The sequence below is a fragment of the Prunus mume genome, linkage group LG1, assembly GCF_029339155.1.
Source record: "Prunus mume cultivar Tortuosa linkage group LG1, ASM2933915v1, whole genome shotgun sequence".
Taxonomy (NCBI): domain Eukaryota; kingdom Viridiplantae; phylum Streptophyta; class Magnoliopsida; order Rosales; family Rosaceae; genus Prunus; species Prunus mume.
Genome location: NC_142698.1, coordinates 16369574 through 16391793, shown reverse-complemented (window position 1 = coordinate 16391793; position 22220 = coordinate 16369574). Strand labels below are relative to the sequence as shown.

The 22220-nt window shown below is 40.1% G+C and overlaps 1 protein-coding gene and 1 pseudogene across 4 annotated transcripts; one reads left to right on the top strand and one right to left on the bottom strand.

Annotated features, from left to right (window-relative positions):
* Positions 1–9620: 9620 nt before the first annotated feature.
* LOC103343341 (putative LRR receptor-like serine/threonine-protein kinase At1g06840) lies at positions 9621–12096 on the bottom strand. Of its 3 annotated transcripts, none has more exons than XM_089041406.1 (9): positions 11963–12096; positions 11656–11758; positions 11368–11521; positions 11193–11264; positions 10824–11074; positions 10476–10575; positions 10240–10365; positions 10053–10145; positions 9621–9802 (listed from the first exon to the last, which is right to left on the bottom strand). In XM_089041406.1, the coding sequence occupies exons 2-5, from the start codon at positions 11747–11749 to the stop codon at positions 10993–10995; spliced, it is 402 nt and encodes a 133-aa protein (XP_088897532.1). In that variant the 5' UTR covers positions 11750–11758; positions 11963–12096; the 3' UTR covers positions 9621–9802; positions 10053–10145; positions 10240–10365; positions 10476–10575; positions 10824–10992. The 3 variants fall into 3 exon arrangements, with proteins under 3 accessions (XP_088897532.1, XP_088897541.1, XP_088897536.1); XM_089041415.1 differs by having other exon boundaries at positions 10240–10351; XM_089041410.1 differs by lacking the exon at positions 11963–12096 and having other exon boundaries at positions 11656–11894.
* Positions 12097–16151: 4055 nt separating this feature from the next.
* On the top strand, positions 16152–22017 carry LOC103343404 (kinesin-like protein KIN-10A; annotated as a pseudogene). Its single transcript, XR_016125126.1, has 6 exons — positions 16152–16202; positions 16434–16589; positions 16680–16787; positions 16884–16994; positions 17095–18464; positions 18647–22017. The product of XR_016125126.1 is annotated as a kinesin-like protein KIN-10A (transcript).
* The last annotated feature ends 203 nt before the right edge of the window (positions 22018–22220 follow it).

Below are 22220 nucleotides of genomic sequence, written 5' to 3'. Positions count from 1 at the left end.
GAGTTGCATATATTTTGGGAATGAGTTGTGAGCTTGAGATGTGGAGATGTTTTGGACTTTGGGATTTTTGTGTTTGAGTTTTGGTTTCTGAATTGTGAAACTGCATGCTAGAGCATTATTTTTACATGGTGGGGTTACTATGTTGTTTTAAAGTGAAACTTTATTTCATCCACTCACATCTTTGTTTTGCCTGATGAGTTGCTCCTGAAGGCATTCGAGCAAGTCACGAGCTCCGAACTTGTAAATGCATGTAATAGTCTGTATAAATTCTTTCTACTCCCCTGTTTGTTGTAAACAAATTCTGAAGCGCTCTGTTATTGCCCATGTTAGGCTACTACTTGAGTAGAGGCCATTTTGTGTTGGATTGTAGTATGTTAAAGCATCTTTGTGATTGGATTGTATATTGATGTAAATTCTGCAGGTTGTTTATTGTTGGTTTGAGCATGTTACTGGGAGACACTGCCAAAATTTTGGTAGAATGTCTTGGGTTTTAGTAAGTGGGCCGGCATCGATATGATGTCGGCACTAAACAGTCCGCCCGGTTTGAAATTCGGGGGTCTGTCGACAGTATCGAGCATTAGGTTCATTTTCCTTCGACACTTGCACTTTTGCTGCATTGTTGATCTAATGATTCGATGGTTTCTTTGTGTAGAACCATGGCAACACGCCGGCCGAGAACACGAGGTCGTGGTCAAAGATGGGGCCCAAATCCTCCACCACCATCTCCGTCACCACCTCCTTCACCTCCAGTTCCATCTCCTCCACCATCTCCACTGCCGGAGAGAATGCCTGGACTTGCGCCATGTCTGAGTCAATTCACCCGCACCATGACTCGCTGCGGGGGCGTAGTACTGAAAGTTCGGAAATTAAAAGGGTGAAAGAGCTCGGAGCCAAAGAGTTCATGGTGGTCAGATCCGCAGAGGTGAGTCTTTGGATTCTGATGTGGAGCGGATTTTCGAGTACTGGAGTGTCTGATGAAGATAGGGTCCGTTTAGCTACCTTTGTTAAAAGGAATGCCTATCACTGGTGGAAAGCTGCAAAGAGGGGCTATGGGAATCCAGTGCAATTACAGGAGGAATTCAAAGGATCTTTTCGATCAGTTCTATCCACCTTCCTATCGCTATGCCAAAAAGACAGAGTTCTTATATCTGAAGCAAGGGTCTATGTCAGTGGCCGAATATGAGCACAAGTTTAATGAACTGTCGAGGTTTGCACCGGAATTGGTAGCTCTGAAGAGGACCGGTGCGAGCGTTTTGAAGGCGGTCTATGGTGGGAGATTCATCTGTAGTTACTGCTAGCACGTATCCTAACATGAGAGCTTTAGCTCAAGGCTGGCAGCAGTATCTAGGACATGTGCCTTGGGTGCGGGAAGGCAGGAGAGATGCGCAGGTTTGGGTGGCCCAAGTCGGGTCCATCCAAGAGAGGAGGATCTAGTTCGGCTCTGCTAGTGGTGGATGGTCGGGTGGGCGAGATCGATTACGGTAGTGGGAGATCCGGTACTCGTCCGGCATGGACTCGATTTGAGCGGCTTTGCATCTAGCACAGCTAGGACTCCTCGAGCGGTAGGTTGACATATTACGATTGCGGACGGTGGGGCATTTTGCAAAGATTGCCCTAATTCCTTTCAAGGAGGTAAACCAAGCAGCGGCGGCCCAGTATGCTATTTTGTGGGCAGCGGGGCATACCAAGAGGTTTGCCCACGATTTACCCTGATGTACGGTCACGAGGATCGGGCCCAGCGAGGCGGTACCATGGGTCGACATCAGTCGAGTGGTGCTACTTCCTCTGCGGCGGGATCTTCGATGTGGCACCGTCATCTTCTCGGGAAGAAGTGGCGAAATTCAAGGGGTCGGCACAGGCGTTCTACCACTCGGGCTGGGTGTTTTCTATGACCCAGCAGGAGGCACGAGCCACTCCGGATGTGATTACTGGTATGATCCCTATTTTCGGCTATCTTGCTCGTGTTTTAATTGACCCGGGGGCCACACATTCTTTCGTAGCACACAATTTCGTACCCTATGTCAGTGTGAGGCCGACACCCATGACAGGAAGTTTTAGTATTTCTCTACCCACGGAAGTCATGTTTGCAGACCGGGTATTCAGAGAATGCTATATTCAAGTAGAAGATGCATGGTTGGAAGCCAATTTGATCCCTTTAGAATTGGCGGATTTGGATATCATCCTGGGGATGGATTGGCTAGAGAAGCATCATGCGTCAGTGGATTGTTACCGGAAGGAAGTGACATTCCGAGTCGGGGCTGACCTAAAGTAATTTTCCGGGGGGAACGTAGAATTCTCCCTACTTGCCTTATCTCTGCTATTACAGCTAAGAGATTACTCGAGAAAGGATGTGAAGGATTTCTAGCTCATATCATCGACACCCGAGAGATCACCTTGAATCTGGAAGATATTCCTGTTGTTAGTGAGTTTCCTGATGTCTTTCCAGATGATCTTCCGGGGTTACCTCCTGAAAGGGAAATTGAGTTCACTATTGAACTTCTTCCAGGGCACCAATCCTATCTATCTAACTCCTTATAGGATGGCACCAGCTGAACTCCGGGAGTTGAAGATTCAGATTCAGGAATTAGTGGATATGGGTTTCATCCGACCTAGTGTATCCCCATGGGGTGCACCGGTGTTGTTTGTGAGGAAGAAGGATGGGACCATGAGGTTATGTATTGATTACCGGCAGTTGAATAAGGTGACAGTACGTAACCGGTATCCTTTGCCGCGGATTGATGATTTGTTTGATCAGTTGAAGGATGCCAAGTATTTCTCTAAGATTGATCTGAGGTCAGGATACCATCAGTTGAGGATCAGAGAAGAGGATGTCCCAAGACCGCATTGAGCAGCGGTATGGACATTATAATTTACGGTGATGCCGTTCGGATTGACGAATGCTCCAGTGACATTTATGGATCTCATGAACAGAGTGTTTCGACCTTATTTGGATCACTTTGTGATTGTGTTCATAGATGATATCTTGGTTTATTCTAAGACTTTGGAAGGGCATAAGAAGCACCTGAGGTTGGTATTGAGGACTTTAAGAAGGAAGCAACTCTATGCCAAATTTAGCAAGTGTCAGTTTTGGCTGGATAGAGTGGTGTTTCTTGGACATGTAATCTCAACGGAAGGGATTTATGTGGACCCACAGAAGATTGAGGCTATTGTGAATTGGGTACAACCCACAAGTGTAGAAGTCGAAGTTTTCTGGGGTTAGCAGGTTACTATCGTCGATTTGTGGAAGGGTTTTCTTCGATAGCGACACCCCTCTCGCGATTGACAAGGAAGGACGTTGCATTTGAGTGGGCGGAAGAGTGCGACGAGTTTTGGAGTTGAAGAAGCGGTTGACCACACTGTTTTGGCTCTTCTGATAACTCGGGGCTTTGTGATCTATGATGCATCTTTACGAGGATTGGGATGTGTTTGATGCAACATGACCGGGTGATTGCTTATGCCTCGAGACAACTCAAAAGCATGGCGAAATTATCAATCCATGATTTGGAACTTGCCGATAGTGTTTGCTCTGAAGATTTGGCGACATTACTTGTATGGTGAGACACATGTCAGATTTTCACGGATCATAAGAGCCTCAAGTATTTCTTTACCCAGAAGGAACTGAATATGAGACAACGGCGCTGGTTGGAATTGATCAAGGATTATGATTGTACGATTGAGTACCACCCAGGCCGAGCGAATGTGGTTGCAGATGCATTGAGTAGGAAGGCTCCTGCGAACTTAGCCCATATTAAGGCGGCCTATCTTCCGTTGTTGGTGGAACTACGGAAAGATGGAGTAGAAATGGAGATGACTCAACAAGGTGGAATCCTTGCTAGCTTGCATGTGAGACCCATTATGGTGGAACGGGTAATTGCAGGCCAGTTGGAAGATCCTATACTCTGTAGGATAAGGGGAGAAGTAGAGAATGGAACGCGGAAGGATTATGCTATAAGGGGAGACGGAGCCTTGGTAAAAGGAGCTTGTTTATGTGTACCTGGTAAGAATGTTGAGTTGAAAAGAGAAATCATGGAAGAAGCTCACTTTGCTCCACTTACACCATGCATCCGGGTAGTACGAAGATGTACCGGACGCTACGGGCATATTATTCATGGCCGCATATGAAGGGAGACATTGCTAAATATGTGAGCAGATGTTTGATATGTCAACAAGTGAAGGCAGAGCGACAGAAGCCATCGGGACTCATGCAACCACTTCAGATTCCTGAATGGAAGTGGGAGCGTATTACCATGGATTTTGTTTTTAAGCTTCCACGTACTTCAAGGGTCATGATGGAATTTGGGTGATAGTGGATAGACTTACCAAGTCTGCTCATTTCCTACCCATTAAGGAGACCTATCCTTTGACAAGGTTGGCAAAACTTTTTGTGGACGAGATTGTCAGATTGCATGGAGCACCTGTATCCATTGTATCGGACAGGGATCCTAGGTTCACTTCTCGATTTTGGAGGTGTTTGCAAGAAGCTATGGGTACTAGATTGCAATTGATCTGCTTTTCACCTGGCACAAACCGATGGACAATCGGAAGGACTATCCAGGACTACTGGAGGACATGTTGAGGTCCTGTGTGTTATTCTGATTTAAAGATGCATGGGATGTTCACCTTGCCTTGGTGGAGTTTGCGTATAATAACAGCTATCATTCGAGTATTGGAATGGCTCCTTATGAGGCGTTGTACGGGAGGCAGTGTAGGACTCCTATTTGTTGGAATGAAGTGGGTGACAAGAAACTGGAAAAAGTGGATAGTATCCGAGTAACAAATGAGAAGGTGAAGATTATAAAGAGAAGTTGAAAGCTGCACAAGACCGAGAAGAGTTATGCAGATAACAGGTCCAAAGATCTTGAGTTTACAGTGGGGATTGGGTGTTCCTGAAGTTATCTCCATGGAAGGGCGTGATGAGATTTGGGAAACGTGGGAAGTTAAGCCCTCGTTACATTGGACCCTATGAGATCACGGAGCGAATTGGACCTGTGGCTTACAGACTAGCCTTACCTCCAGAACTGTCTCAAGTTCATGATGTATTCCATGTATCTATGCTCCGGAAATACATGCCAGATCCTTCCCATGTATTAGAATACCAACCTGTGGAATTGGAAGAAGATTTGACGTATGAGGAACAACCAGATACAGATCTTGGATAGGAAAGAACAGAAGTTGCGTTCTAGATCCATCCCGGTAGTGAAAGTTTTGTGGAGAAGCCAAACTGTTGAAGAAGCTACTTAGGAACCCGAAGAGCGATCGGGCCAAGTATCCTTATCTCTTCCATTGTGGTATGTGAATTTCGGGGACGAAATTTCTATAAGGAGGGTAGAATGTAACACCCCGACCCCGTTTATTTTCCTATTTAATTTAATTAAGGGAAAATATTTAATTATTCCTGGGTTAAGGGTGATTTTGGTCACTTTCTTATCCGGGAAGATTTTGGGACCGTGAGTGGTGTGGTTGCGTAGGTGGTACTGAGACGAAACCGTAGAGGCAGTGATAGGCCTGAATCGGAGATTTAACGAAGCTTTGGCGATCAAAACTTGTTCGGTGGCAGAACCGTAATTATTTCGAAGTAAGTTGGGGTAAAAATCTGATTTTTCACATTTACCCTCACTTTCTCTCTCTTCCTCCCGCGTACACTCTCTCTCTCTCTCCGTTTCTCTCTCCCGATTCTCTCTTTCTCTCTCTTGAATCTCACAGATTCAAACGGAAGAGCGCACCGGTCCGTTCGACTCACCTTGAAGCTCGATCACAACCCACCCCATTTTCCCGCGGAAAACCCGATTCCAAGCGGGTTCGGTGGTTTTTCACCGATTTCCACCACGGCGGCGCATTCGGCCAGTTTTAGTCGAGTGTGGTATGTTTTCGAATCCTTTCAGTATGCTCTAGCTGATGTTGGGTTAGGATTAGATCGAATTTGAAGTTTGGAATCGAATTGGATATCTAGGTTTTGGCCGGATTTCAATTTGAAATTCCGGCCACTTGCCGTCCGAATTGGACGTTGCCGTAGTTGAAAAAGTTGCTCCATTCTTCGAGTAGTATCTAGGATTGGAAGGGTGAGCGTTGGTTTGGAGATTTTCCGTCGCCGGAAATCTCTCTACACACCCGCGCGGCCGCGTGTGGCGGCGCGTGGGCAAGGTGGGTGAAGTTGTTTTTCGTCCTGTTGAGATCCTTAGGCTGTCACGAGTGCGTAGGATTTCGCGGATCTCAATTTGGATATCGTTTGACTATCGAACGGATTTCGCATATTGTGCGTTATCCGGGTTCGATAAGTTCTGACCGTTGGATCGTTTCCAAATTGAAGTATGTTGATTTAGGTACTCTTAGAAACCTGTAGGAATTCGCGGATCGTGAATTGGAGCCCCGGATGTTCCGATTCAATAATGTGAAGTTTAGGGAAATCGCGATCACCGTGCGATTGGGAAGCGAATTCAATCATGCTTAGGACCCTAGGATGTTCCTTTGGGCGTGGCGCACCGGGAACTTGGGGATTTAAGTATTTCCTTTCGTGAATTTCCGTTTTGGAAATACGTCTGTTAATCAAGGATTTGTATCTTGGAATAGGTACTTGGTTGATCACTCGCGAGGGACCCTCACGAGGGCCGGGCAGCTTGGGATTACTTGTGAGTGGACTTTGTTTTAAGCATATGCATGGTTTTAATTATGAAAGTTTTGTGCATATACTTTAAATGATGGTGACTTTGATTTAATAAGTCTTTGGTTGATGATTTGAATATGTTTATATGTCTTGGCTATATATTTTTGAGTATAGACATATATATTTGAGTATGATGATTATGTTGATATGGATTTTGGGATGGCTATCTATATTGTCTATGTATAGAGTATGAGAGGTTGTTGTGGTGAGATTGTGGAAAGATAGGAGTTTGATGGATGGTTGTGAGATATGAGTAGGGTAGGTGAGTACCATTCCCTAGTTACTAGGCTTCCCACACACGTCGTTGGCAGTGCCGGTGGGGTGGGAAGGCTATGAGATTACGGGTCTCACACATGGCGTTAGCGATGCGGTGTGTGAGACACTTTCCATACGTGTCGTTGGCGATCGGCGTATGGGGAGAGTATGTATATTGCTTGAGTATCATCACACACGTCGTTGGCGTGCCGGTGGGGTGATGATACTGCTGCGCGCGTAGGACTTGATATGAGATTTGTGAGCTACACGTGTCGCGTTGGCGCGCGCGTGTGAGCTATGGAGTTCCGTCCCGGTTGGACTACTCATCCCTGGACGCGGGTTACGGTTCGAAAATCCTGCGTACCAGCCAACAATCCCCCGGTTGGATTGTCTCCCCGGTACATTAGTTTGGAGTGGAGTATATATATATACTATACTAGAGTCCTAGCTATATGTATACTTATATATGGGTATTTACGGGTGTTGAGAGTTGCATATATTTTGGGAATGAGTTGTGAGCTTGAGATGTGGAGATGTTTTGGACTTTGGGATTTTTGTGTTTGAGTTTTGGTTTCTGAATTGTGAAACTGCATGCTAGAGCATTATTTTTACATGGTGGGGTTACTATGTTGTTTTAAAGTGAAACTTTATTTCTCCACTCACATCTTTCTGTTTTGCGCCCCCATGTAGTTGCTCTGAAGGCATTCGAGCAAGTCACGAGCTCCGAACTTGTCGTCTGTTAATAGGGTCTGTATAAATTCTTTCTACTCCCCTGTTTGTTGTAAACAAATTCTGTAGACGCTCTGTTATTGCCCATGTTAGGCTACTACTTGAGGCCGGAGGCCATTTTGTGTTGGATTGTAGTATGTTAAAAGCATCTTGGCAGTTGGATTGTATATTGATGTAAATTACTGCAGGTTGTTTATTGTTGGTTTGAGCATGTTACAGGGGAGACTCTGCCAAAATTTTGGTAGAATGTCTTGGGTTTTAGTAAGTGGGCGGCATCGTATGATGTCGGCACCAAACGAGTCGCCCTTTGAAATTCGGCGGGTCCTGTCATCAATCATAAATATTGAATTTCTTTAGAAACGACTTGACATTAAACTGCCATCCAGGGCATCCAATAAAGAGCAAACCAATCACACCTTATTTACCTTCAACTTCAGAATACTGAAGCAACTATACTTCCAGACAGACTCTTGATGCAGGAGCATAGGGTGGATCAAGATAGATATTTATCATTTAATTAGTTATTTCATGATATATTGTTATTTTCTTATTTAGGTAGTTTTAGGATATCTTTTATTATTTATGTGTGATTTTATAATTAATTAGTTTACTTTTTGGACCAAGCAGTCTTGGTGCCCAAGTCTTGTAAAGCCTATAAATAAGGCTATTGTAATAGTTGTAAAAAAAGGGAATATTGATGATTAATGAAATAGTTTATTTGTGGTATGGATTTGCTACGATATATGTGAGTTTGCACTACCCCTATATTTCGGTGCTCGTGTATGTGGTTGGTGACCTGTATCCTGATCACGATCCCCATCAATTGGTATCGAGCTATGACTCAAGGCGACATGGAGGAAATTAGGAGGATGCTACGGGCAACTTACGGAACGCGTCGCTCGCATCGAAGCTCGAATCCGGATAGGTAAGAGTTCGACGGGAGAGATCGTGAACCTTTATCCGAACCAGTAGCTCGCATCGACACTCTAAGCCGTGGGAGTCTCGACGGGGAGTCGAGGGGATAACCCTTTTCATTATTGCGCTTCACTGTGTGAGTCAAGTGAAGAGGGGCACGGTTATTCTCATTGTGTCTTTGAAGGTATAAATAGATTTGGTAATTTTGGTGCATCTTGTTATTCATCAAAGTTATTAAATTTGGATTTGCCTCAAATATTTGATTCTTGCAACTGTGAAAATTGCAATGAAAATTGTTTGGGTGTTCAAAGCAATTTTGATAAGCAATTTATTGATCAGAACAGTGAAGAGATGAGAATTGAGAAAACTTTCGAAGATATTATTGATTTTATGGGCATTAATGTTTTCACTTGGAAGGTTGCCAAAACTTTGGTTGATTTTGTCAATTGGTTGAAGATTCTAGAGAGAAACATTTGCATTGTTAGAGGGAGTAAGAAGAAGCCAAGAATAACGAAATATTCCAAATATCTTTTTATTTGGAAAGGAAGGTTTCAATTGGATGCTAAAAGATCCAGAATTAATATGAAGCAATTGAAGATTCTACTCAGATTTTCCTCAATCAAAGGCTTGAATTCGAGGACGAATTCTTTCCAACCAGGGGAGTCCGATGCAGGAGCATAGGGTGGATCAAGATAGATATTTATCATTTAATTAGTTATTTCATGATATATTGTTATTTTCTTATTTAGGTAGTTTTAGGATATCTTTTATTATTTATGTGTGATTTTATAATTAATTAGTTTACTTTTTGGACCAAGCAGTCTTGGTGCCCAAGTCTTGTAAAGCCTATAAATAAGGCTATTGTAATAGTTGTAAAAAGGGAATATTGATGATTAATGAAATAGTTTATTTGTGGTATGGATTTGCTACGATATATGTGAGTTTGCACTAGCCTTATATTTCGGTGCTCGTGTATGTGGTTGGTGACCTGTATCCTGATCCCGATCCCCATCAACTCTGCTTAAAAGTAAACCCTACACTTCCAGACATACTTTCCCTGTAACAGGTCTCTCAAGAATGTAAGTGTTCGCATGTCATGTACACAAATTGCAGCACTAAACCAAAGAAAAAAGCACATACATGAACTTTTTCTAAGTGATGACTAATACTTTGGGTACCAAAACATCCCTTTAATGCCCTCTGGGTCAGGTTCAAAACCCAAACTTTGATAGAACTCCGCAACTGCAATGACAAAGTAAGAAAACAGAGTGTGACAATGAGTATAATTTTTTTTAATACAAGTTGAATATGCTAAAGCAGGCAACACCCAAAGCCGGACTTGTCTTAGGAAGGAACACCGATATAGAGAAAGGTTGGTGGCAAAATATTTATGTTGCCATGCTGATAATTACTTAAGAAACAGACTACCAAACCCATATGCATGCACATGAAATGCACATAGACTAAATGCTATTAACAACTGCTGTTTTACCTTGACTATCCGCAAACAGTGAAATATTTCTGATGTCCCTCTGCAGAAGAGCCCTTATAAGCTTTTCAACAAGGGCCTTTCCGAGGCCTTGGCCTTGAATGATAAAGATATCATTAGAAACAATCAAGAAACCATCTCCTGTAATTAGTGTGTAGGTCCAACAAACAATCTTCAAGCACCATCATACCTGATAACCAGGATCAACAAGGACATCCCAAATTGTAGCATTGAAGGCATGATCCGATGTAGCTCGAGCCATGCCAATTAACTTCTTTGGGTCATTCCCCTCTGTCAAATAACTTCTCCAAGTACACTAGTGTTCATCAAGTAGTTTTAGATGTAGTAACAAGCATGGATATTAGATTGTAAAACCAGTTGTGTGAAAAAGAAGGATACTGCAACAATGCTGTATCCACTATGTACCTGATCCAGGTGATTTCCAAAGTGAATGCAACGTGGCTACCATGTAGCTATTTTTCAAAGCTGCAGCTAGTTTCGACAGCGGCCTCCGAGGCCAGCCTACCTATTAAATTTACATTAAAGTTATTTAACTTTAGCCAGTGGGTATAAGATAACATTATCAAAATTCACTACTTCATGTACAGCAAAATAATAACATATCAAACTTTACTGAAAGGTCAATCAGGTAAGATACATCCGCAATAAGTGGACTCCTGACTTATGAAGAGTGACTTAGACACAATTGCGAATTCAAAAGGCATTAACTTTTCGATGCATGTGCAATATAAGTAGCAATGGCAGTATATTTACCTTATCACTTGAAGATCATACACATCAATATCTCCACCAGAAGAAAATAATATTTCTTCAACTGTTCCATCTGGTTCAGTCTTTTCAATGAGAACAAATTCTTTAGGCAAAGGTTCTTATTCCTCTTCTGGAAGCATGGAGGGGGGTTCTACTACTTGTGTTGTGTTGTTTAAAATACTGCAATAAGAAGCGAGTTAAGGGCCATACTTTCTTGTCTGTATGTGCCACTTAATTCATTCCACATGAAATCTCTGCCGGAAGAGAAGAAAACAAAATACAAAACATTAGAAAACAACTAAAAGGATAATCAGGGAAAAAAACCTCCAGAAAAGTGGAATCACAGATCAATTTTTGAGAGGCCGGACTCACAATATTAGAAGGTGAGATAGTTGGCCAAGCTCAGGTGCTAAACTTCCTGAGAGATTCATGTTCTGCAGTTGGCTGCAACAATCATAATTCAGAAAAAAAAACATTACCCCTCACTGTGCAGGTATTGTAATCTGGAATGGAAAAGGTAAGAGCAGTATGAAAAAAGAACGCATACAGTTGCTCAAGGTGCAAGTACCCATCAGCCCCAACAGTATTATTAAAACAAAAAACTCCAGTCCAATTAGATTTACAAGGATCCCCATTGTTCCAGTTCTTGAGATGCTTCCGAGGATCACTTAAACTGCTCTTAACTGCTCTCAATGCATTGACTACAAAAGGGCACAAAACATAATTCATACTTCTCAATTGAATCATATAAGAATCATATGGAAATGACTGAATTGCATTGAATTAAAGCTGGATATAACAAGTAAGAAATATAGCATATGTGCAGCAAACTCACCTTCAGAAGGATGTGTAACTTGTGCAACCGCAAGGAGGACGAAGCAAGAACACAACAGAGCAATGACACATCCACATACTCTCATTCTCAGCATTCTAACACCCTACTGAAACGACCCAATGAGCAATTTCTATAAAACTTGCAAACACTAAATTCAAAATCTTGACTTTCTTTGTCATAAGAAGTAAAACTAGAACATGCAACAAAACACAAAATAAAGATAAAAGGAAACAGTTAGAAAGTTTTCTCTCAATTTTCAAAAGCAAAATCATACTTGACACTATAAGTGGTGGACTTTGAGACTCACATAGTTCCAAACACAAACATCAAGGCCGAGTCAATGGGAAGGCTAAGAATGGTGAAGTCTGTGCACAGAGAAAGAAGGCCTGAGATACATCATTTTCGTCATCTTGAGCATCAACATAAGTTGTAACATTAATTAGATCGTCATAGTTTGTTGAGTAGGGTTGGTCTTTGTTTTCTTTTGTTTAATGTTTTTTTTTTATTTTTAAATTTAAGTGGAAAGAGATGAGAATAATGACATATGGCGTCTTCTTTGCATCAGCACCTATTACCTAAAGTCCACTAAAACATTCCTTTGCTCGGATTTCCACGAACCTCTCTTTTATGGTGCGTTTGGATGAAGGAAATAAACTTCGGATTTTGACAAAACTCAGAATTTCTAAATTGACATAAACCAATTCCGGTGTTTGGATAAAAAAACATAGAAATTTAGAAATTCCGCGTGGAAAAAAACATGAAATTTGGAGATTATAAATCCCAAGTTTAAATTCTATCTAAAAGTCGTCATTTCTAAAATCCCAAGAGAGATTGAGTTTGAAAAAAAGATAACTTTACAAATAAAGGTTAAATTCCGTGTTTTAAATCAGTCACCCAAACAAGAAACTTTACAAATTCTAGAAAATTAATTTCCGTCATTTATGAAATCCTTTGTACTTTTAAATTTTCTCATCCAAACGCACTGTTAGGGATGACAAAAATTCCCCGAGGGTGGGTCCCCATCGGGTCCCTGACCCTAATAGGGAAATATTTGGGGCCAAGCGGGTATCGAGCAGGGATCCCGAACTTGAAAAATCCCTTACAGGTATAGAGAGGGGATGATATTGGCGTCCCCATCCCTGAACCCGACTCGAAAATATATATATGTTTATATTTAAATAAATATATAATTATAATATTTATGTTTAACCCTAAGTTAACTTTCCTCTCCTAATTTTTCCTAATCTTATTTGGAGTTTCATATTGATGTGATTTTGAATAGTTGAGTTGAACTTTATAGTTAATTTGGATGTGTTAAATGATAATTTAATATGAAACTTAATGTTAAAATGTATGATAAATAATTTTTATGCAAAAAAATTGAGGAATTAGGGCGGGTATGAGAAATAGTCCCACGATGAGAACGGGGATGAGGATTCCCCGAAACCTATTAAACGGGGATGAGTTCGGGGACTAAGGTGGGGATGGAGAGCGGGGACGGGGATGATATTGTCATAACCGGCCCCTACCCGACCCGTTGCCATCCCAACTCTCTTTTAGTGCTCTATTGGTGGACCACAAATCCAACATATCTTCGTTTCAGTAATTTAGTTTTGGAGAGAGAATTTCATGCAAGGTTGTTATCTTCACCAATAGCATAATGATATGCGGGATAATTTTTTCATCTCTCATTATATCATTGGTCAGGAATAGTATGCTATATTCCTGTTACAAGAAAGTTTTTATGCTAGTTGGGACTGTATAAAGTATTTTTGTCAAGTAAGCTTTTAGCATTTTCATAAGCAATCAATCATAAATCACATTTATGTTAAGTACGTGAACATACTTGGTTAGTGGCTAGTGGTCGTAAATCACATTTATTTTTGTTTCAATGATTTAGTTTTGGAGAGAGAATTTCATGCAAGGTTGTTATCCCCACCAATAGCATAATGATATGCGGGATAATTTTTTCATCTGTCATTATACCATTTGTCGGGAATAATATGCTATATTCCTGTTACAAGAATGTTTTTATGCTAGTTGGGACCATATAAAGAATTTTTGTCAAGTAAGCTTTTAGCATTTTCATAAGCAATGAATCTTAAGTCACATTTATGTTAAGTAAGTGAACATACTTGGTTAGTGGTTAGTGGTCATAAATCACATTTATTTTTGTTTCAGTGATTTAGTTTTGGAGAGAGAATTTCATGCAAGGTTGTTATCCCCACCAATAGCATAATGATATGTGGGATACTTTTTTCATCTGTCATTATATCATTGGTCGGAAATAGTATGCTATATTCCTGTTACAAGAAAGTTTTTATGCTAGTTGGGACTGTATAAAGAATTTTTGTCAAGTAAGCTTTTAGCATTTTCATAAGCAATCAATCATAAATCACATTTATGTTTAGTGGTCATAAACATTGAAAACCATATTGGTTTTGGGTTGAGTTAAGTTGATATCGTACTCGTGTCTGAGATTACCTTGTTTAGAACTTCTATTTAACTGGATTTCTAATATTAACTGTAGCTACTAAATCTTTATTTCACAAAGGTTTTTAATCCATAAAAAAATTATATCAGCAAAAGGATTCGAGTTCATTGGCAAGACTTGCCAAAGTACGAATGCAAGTACAAATTTGCTGCTTTTCTTAGAGGGCATAAATTGTCAACATCAAATTCCATTATAACATTCATCCTATCAGTATTTCCAGTTTAATATTGCTCTGGAGACTTGCAATTATTGCTTACAAGTTTCCACAAGTTCCAGTCATGTTGATATGAATGAAATACATCTCTACTTGACAAGGACTCACTAAATCACGAAGAGGCAGCCGCCCTCCAAAAATATCTTGAAAACCTGGCATTGTCTTTTCCTAAAGTATGACAAAACTGGTTTGTAATGTCATCAGTCATGTTGATATGAAGACTCCAAATTGTGCATAAATACATATGACAACCATCTGAACCGTGCATTATACTTATAGATAGGTCTTGGACCACATCGGGAATATGACCTATATATAGAAATTTGAAGTTTAAATCTGACATCTCTCTAAATCACATATGCATCACCTATTTTCCTTGCATCTGTTTCTATAATTTTGTGAAAATGCAATCATAAATATTGAATTTCTTTAGAAACTGACTTGACATTCTGAAACTGGCCATCCAGGCATCCAATTACCTTAGATTAAAAGAGCAAACCAATCACACCTTATTTACTTTCAACGCAACTTTAGAATTCTGAAGCAACTATTCTTCCAGACAGACTCTGCTTAAAAGTAAACCCTACACTTCCAGACATACTTTCCCTGTAACAGGTCTCTCAAGAATGTAAGTGTTCTCATGTCATGTACACAAATTGCAGCGCTAAACCAATGATAAAAGCACATACATACGTGAACTTTTTCTAAGTGATGACTAATCCTTTGGGTACCAAAACATCCCTAGGCGGCCCATTTTTCGAAAACTTGAACGTGTTTTGTTTTTCATTTCTTTTTTTCCGGCTTGATAACTCAGTCTTTGGTAAATTTGAAAGTATCACTTTATCTTCTAATCTTAAGGGTACACTTAATGCAACCCCTCCTACTCCTTCTCCCGCTCCATCTCCAGAGCCAACAATTTCTCCATATCCTGCTTCTCCAGTTCACTCTCCAGCACCCTCACCTGACACAGTAATCATCTCCCACCAGCACCATCCAAGGTACCTCCACATCCTCGTCCATGTCCATACTGCGGTTCTGGAATTCCTCCAAGCTCCTCACCAACTTCTCATCCTAACCCTACTGTTCCTCCTACTTATGCACCTAATGGTTCCCCTTACTCGCCTTCTACGAGTCCCTCATCTCAATTGTCCCCCCTTGTGTTACCTGCACCTGTAGTGTCCAATGCTCCCAGTCCAGGAAACAAGGGAAGTGCACAAGACTTGATTTCTCTATCACCTTCCCCATCCTTGTCATGTAAGTTACAAGCAGTAAGATTTACCCTTTTTTTTTTCTCCTGTTTTTCAGTTGGCATGTATGTTTGGTGACTTAATGCATTATGTTGTTTGTTTTTTTTATGGTTTTGGCAGTGTTAGTTATTCATATAGAATGCAGGCTCAGAGTTAGAGTTTATAAGAAATTATGATTCTTTCCTACAATAGAAACTCGGGTAATGACCTAATAGTAATGAATATTGCTCTAAATTACTCATCGTAAAATCAGGAGGAAAAAAAAAGAGTACAGCCGAGCACCCTTAGGAGTACAGCCGGGCGGCTATACGTTTTATTTTTTTAAAAAAATATAAGAGCCGCCTAGACCGCCTAGGTGGCCGATTTTCTGTTCAAGTCTGGATATTTGGATATGGTTGTGTAGGCTAAAATTAGAAGGAATGGCTCCAATTCTAAGATGATTACATTAACTAGGTCTCTTTTCTTTGACTGAATTCTTAATTATTTATGAGTTTTCTGTCAAATGTTTTTTGTGTTTAGAACTGTAAGTTTTGATATGGAAATGGGTTTTCTGTGCAAGCTTGAATTTGTAGATTTGGTTGTGTTGGCCCCTGTAAATTTGGATGAGTTGGTTGTGTTGGCTCTCTGTAAATTTGGTTGAATTGGTTTAAATTAGAGAACTCGTTATAAAAATCTCAAGACTCTCAATTTTTGATGGAGCATCTCTTGTGATGATGATGATGATAAAGGTTGTATTGTATGAGGGATGTGGTTTAGTCTCATAAATCATAAAGGGGAATATTCTTTTTGCTGCTCTTTTCTGTACTAATACTTGTACCTGCAGGTTAGGCTTGAAGTGATGGGAAAGAAGGCAAAGAATGCAACCAACATTTCCGGAAATGAGGCTGGGAAAATTTCCAAAGAGATTTAGAAAGTGGAGAAGAGAAGGATAGTTAAGAGTGCTCTTTGCAACGAAAGAAGTTCTCGGAGCCATTGCATGGTAGGATTCCCTTGGACTTTCAAATATATGATAATTCTTCCCCAGGTCTTGTCACTAGTTGGACATAACTTGCTTTCTATTTCTGCACAGATAATCCTTGATGTCCCAACAGCAGGAGCGCACTTGATGCTTGTGGACATGGCTGGCTCTGAAAATATTGAGCAAGCTGGCCAAATTGGATTTGAGGCAAAAATGCAGGTAATGTCTTGGTGGTGCTTAATTTATACTAATACTGTATGCAGCACTTTCATTGTCATTGTAACAAATGTTAAATTATGTTATATTGATTCACAGACTGCAAAGAGCAACCAAGGAAACATAGCTCTTAAAAGAGTGGTTGAATCCATTGCCAATGGTGATTCTCATGTGCCTTTCAGAGACAGCAAACTGACCATGCTTCTACAGGTAACTTTCATTCACACTAACGTCGGTTACTAGGGATTATATGGTGCCCTGCCCTGTAACCTTGTATGTGAATGACAGTTCTCATGTTCTTTTTGTGCAGGATTCTTTCGAAGATGATAAAACGAAAATTTTAATGGTACTGTGTGCAAGCCCAGACCCAGAGGAAATACACAAGACAATCTCCACCCTTGAATATGGTGCAAAAGCAAAATGTTTTGTCTGTGGTCCTCATTAGCTAATCAAGGATAAAATTGGGACTGAAGATTCATCTGCTGTTATTTTAGGATCAAGGATTGCTGCTATGGATGAATTCATCCTTAAACTGCGAAGGGAAAATAAGCTCAAAGAGAAAGAGCGAAATGAAGCACACAGGGAGTTACAGAAGAAAGAAGAGGTTGCTGCACTGAGAGCTAAACTTGAGCTTATGGAAGGGACGGGATCTGGGAAAAAGGAGGAAGAAATCAGCTTTAAGGTGACTGACTGTGAGTTGGAAAAGAAGTTGGAGGAATGCCAGCGTATGGCAAATGAGTTTGTTGAATTGGAGAGGAGGAGAATGGAAGAAAGGATATTGCAGCAGCAGCAGGAAGCTGAAATGCTTAGGTGGTGGTTGGAGGAAATTGAGCTTGAGCTATGCCGCTCAGGTGATGGAAATGGTAAGGAGAGTGGGACAAAGGACCATGATGGAACCCACAGTTTGCCAAAAGGTTGTTAGGGATCTATGCCAGTGATGATGCAGGAGGAATGGTAAAGTCAATGGATTTGGACATGGGTGATCATGAACCTTTTGCTCGTGAGGTGAAATATGTAGGTGAGGTTGCTTATCAATCTGACAGCAGTATTGTAAATGCTGTAAACATTGATTCTTTTGAACCAAAATATGCTGATAGGGTATGCCTAAGCACTGTTTTTGAGGAAGAAGAAATGGAAGAAGAGGAAGGACTGAAGGAAAATGTGGAAGCTGAAGAGAGCGTGCATGGTTGATGGGTCTAGCCTCCAGAGTAATTATAGTATGGGATCCCTGACATCTTTACCTAAGGATTATCAACATACACCAACTGTGAATCGGCCAAGCAGAAATCCAGGGGAAGAAGATGGCAGGGGAGATGATAGGCTTGTCAGGATCCGCAACATATTTACACTATGTGGAAACTACAGAGAGCTCTCTCAACATGTGACAACTCCAGCACCTACTGTTGCATCAGTTAAATCAGAAAATGAGCAGAAACTGACAGAAGAGATAAACAAAAGTCGAGTATGTGATGAGATGGCATTGGCTTCCAAGGAGAACAACAACCCTTCACTGATGCAGATACTGAAGTGTATGTGAAATGGGAGGCTTCAAAAGAGAATCCAGGGAAGCTCATTACAACACTTAAGGTTGTAAAAGATGCAAGCCTTGATGACCTGCGAAAGTTGATTGCAATTTATCTTGGTGCATACAATCAAGCATTCACTTTTCTCATGCTTGGGGTATGTCATTTCTAATTTCTCTAGCTTGTTGATCTCTTCTTAAAAAATGGAAAACTTTATTAAGACAATCATGCTAACATGGTTGTTTTTATTGACAAAAAAGTTGTTATAAATCAAGAAATATAGTGCATCTCTGTGATTAAGAAACACTTGATTCAAACTTCTATTGTGTATATGTGCAGGACCCCAGTGGAGCTTCAAAGGAGAAGGAAGAAACAATTCAGGCCACTAAGCTTCCCCTATATGCAACAATAAATCAAATGGCTACCTTGCTAGCTTGAGACCACTGAAGGGAATGCAAAGCCCAAGTCAGCTCCCTTTAATTCCTCTCCCATTAAAATCACTGGAAAATAGACTACCACTAATTAAAATAATTAAAAAAGACTAAGATTTTACTTAATAACATAAATTAAATTAAATAAGGTCTCCAAAAAAATAAGTAAAGAAACTAATTTTATACTTTCAAATAATTAATTACTTATTAAGTAATTTATTAAAGCAGTAAAATATTTAAATATTCACTAAAGAAACAATAATTAAAATGTAATAACTAATTAAAGTAATTAAAAAAGACTAGCATTTTATTTAATTACATAAATTAAATTAAAGAAGGTTGCCATAAAACAAAAGTAAAGAAACTAATTTTATACTTTTTAAAATAGTATAGCCACCCGGCTAAACCGTTAAAATAGAATATTTATAGTGTATAGCCGTGCGGCTGTACTCTTTTAATATATCACCAACAATAAAAATATGGATTTATAGTGTCATATTTCCTTAAATATATTAGAATATTTGAGTAATTTATGAAATCATTAAAATATTTAAATATTAACTAAATAATAATAATTAAAGTAATTAAAAAAGGCTAAGATCTTACTTAATTACTATATTAAACAAAAATAGTTGGCAAAAAAAAGTAAAGAAACTAATTTCAAATAAAATAAAAAAACCTCTCCCGACGAATGATTTTGTCGACAGAGACCTAAGTTGGCAAACATTTGCCAGATGAGACTTCTCCTGATGAATTGTAGTCGGCATATGTCTATAATATTACTAATCAAACTAATTAAAAAAGGCTAAGATATTACTTAATAACATATTATTAAACTAAAGAAGTTGGCAAAAAAAAAAAAAAAGTAAAAAAACTAATCCGGCAATATCAACTAAAGAAAGTAATGCCATATATAAATTTTGATACGATCACAAAACTAACCAGGCTTTGAATCAAATGTCACGGCCCATGGGGATATCAACTCAGCAAGTCCAATTTAGGCTTGAATTCACGGGGATATAATAGGAATTCAATAAAAGGATTTCATTAATAAGATTAAAATGAAATGTTTTCAAGTTACAAAACACACCGTTTCATTAAAAGGATTTCATTTCCCAAATTCAAAACGGCGTCGTTTCATTTTTGTATTATCAGAAAGAAAACCAGGGCGCAGTGGTCATCTTCTTCACAAGAACTGCGCCTCAGGCAGCCTCAGTTGCAGCTGCAAGAGATTTTCCGGCGAGGGGAGGTGCAGCTGCACCTCCTTATGCCTTAATAGGTCCGCCAGTAACAGCTTTGATTTGCAGCAATGGGAACCAAGGGCAGCTTGTGTTTTGCAAACAGCATGGCGCCGCTGTAAAAGAGAGAAGCTTCAAAAGTCTCCCAGGTTGGCTAAAGAGGGTAGTATTTCTGCCACCGATGACCATGCTGTCTCAGAAACAGAGCATAAGTAGGTATGGCTAATAAAATGTTAAAGCATTGATGTAATTCAGGCAGTGTTCGAAAAATCGGCCTAGGCAGATGGACACTGCTGACCAAACATGTTAAGCTACGGCTTCAACATTGTTATCAAGCCATTTTGTTTCAGAGTGCCTGCTCATTTAACCAGCCAGTGTTTGAAAAATCGGCCTAGGAGGCGCCTAGGCGCTAGGCCCGCCTAGGCTGCTGCCCAGAGGGTTTTTATGGTGCTCTTTTATTTCTCCTGTTTTGATGATTTTAGATTCACATGTTAAGCTATGGCTTCAACATTGTTATCAAGGCATTTTGTTTCAGAGTGCCTGCTCGTTTAACCAGCCAGTGTTTGAAAAATTGGCCTAGGCGGCCGCCCAGAGGGTTTTCATGGTGGCTCTTTTATTTCTCCTGTTTTGATGATTTTAGATTCACATGATAAGCTACGGCTTCAACATTGTTATCAAGGCATTTTGTTTCAGACTGCCTGCTCATTTAACCAGTCAGTGTTCCAAAAATCGGCCTAGACGGCACCTAGGCGCTGGGCGCCCGCCTAGGCGGCCTGGGCATGTCTGGGTATGTGTCTGGGCGAGTCTGACTCAGAAAAATGAGACGATGATGATGCTATGGTGAGAGAGAGAGAGATGAGGATTGAAGAAGAAGATAGGTCGTGGGTTATGTCTGAGCGAGAGAGAGGAGAGAGAGGAGACAGCTCGGGTTAGACTTAGGGTTTGAGAAGGAAAATTTGGACATCTTGTTGGATTTTGCTATTGTTTTTAGAATGAATGTTGCTCTGAAAGTGCTGTCATGGGCATTTATCTATAATCACTTGGGCGGCTGTTGCAGTTTCTGAGACCCTCCTGAAAGTTTGTATTCTCTAACTTCTGGGTTCCGTTTTTACCTTTTCACAGTTTATCTTATAACTCAATTTAATCAAACATGATAATTGTATGTAATATGCATAGGTGAATCTTGTGACCAGGCCTGGCAGAGAACTCCTATTTACTGTTGTCTCACAGGACGAAAAATACAAAGCCAAGTCACAAGCTTCTAAATTCTTTTTTATATAGAAAATCAAATGCATTTGGTTTTTTTATAAAATAAGTTCATCTACGAAACTGTGTCACTTGGTGCTTGCTGCTGTTGGTGTCTTAGTTTCCTCTATATGAGAAAGTGCTTTAATAACTTTGGTGCATGCATAATGCATTGGCGTGCTTGCTTTGCTACTATAGTACTATATAATTATAAAGTAAAACACCAAAAAAGATGTCTTCGCTGTAGCCATTCCACTCAAGCCAGGATCTCTTATTTGGTGTCTTATATTGCACTAATTGTGTCATGTTCAACTTTAAGCGGATCACTAAACTATTTGAAACGCTGTTTCACTAATTACATGATACTGCAGGTTTGCATTGATGTATTTGTTCAAAGACTTGGAGATATGCTTCTGCAGCAGGAACTTACAAGGCTAGCTTTCAGCACTACTAGTACTGTTAATGGGAGAGCATCAATTGTGTCTCTTTACGGCCTGTGCCTTTATAGGAGAGCATCACATGTTTAGCTGTTTATATACTGTAAAGATGAATCATTCATGAGCTTTTGAACAATTACCATTACAAGAAGTTGTGTTAGCTCTTTTGTTAGACATTACAGAAAGGGCAGCTTGCCAGCCAGTCTTTCGTATACGATGTCATACGAAACGCAAGTGCTTTTTAGCAAACGCATGAGTAAATTAACAAGCCAATATTAACGTTTGTATCTACTGCGTTTATCCATGTAAGCATTGATGATTAATTGGAAAGGAATTGCACTTTACAAATTCATTAATAATATCAGATTTTCCATCTCATTGCCACAGTCAGGTTTGAGTATTTAAAGAGTATAGCTAAATACATTGGAATATTTTAAAAGTATAGCCGCACGGCTATACTCTTTAAATATACAAACATGAAGCTTGCACTCTCAGAGGACGGATCGCAGTAGCAGTGACAGCCATTTCGCCTCTTTATCAATCCAAGCATCAATTTGTTTTC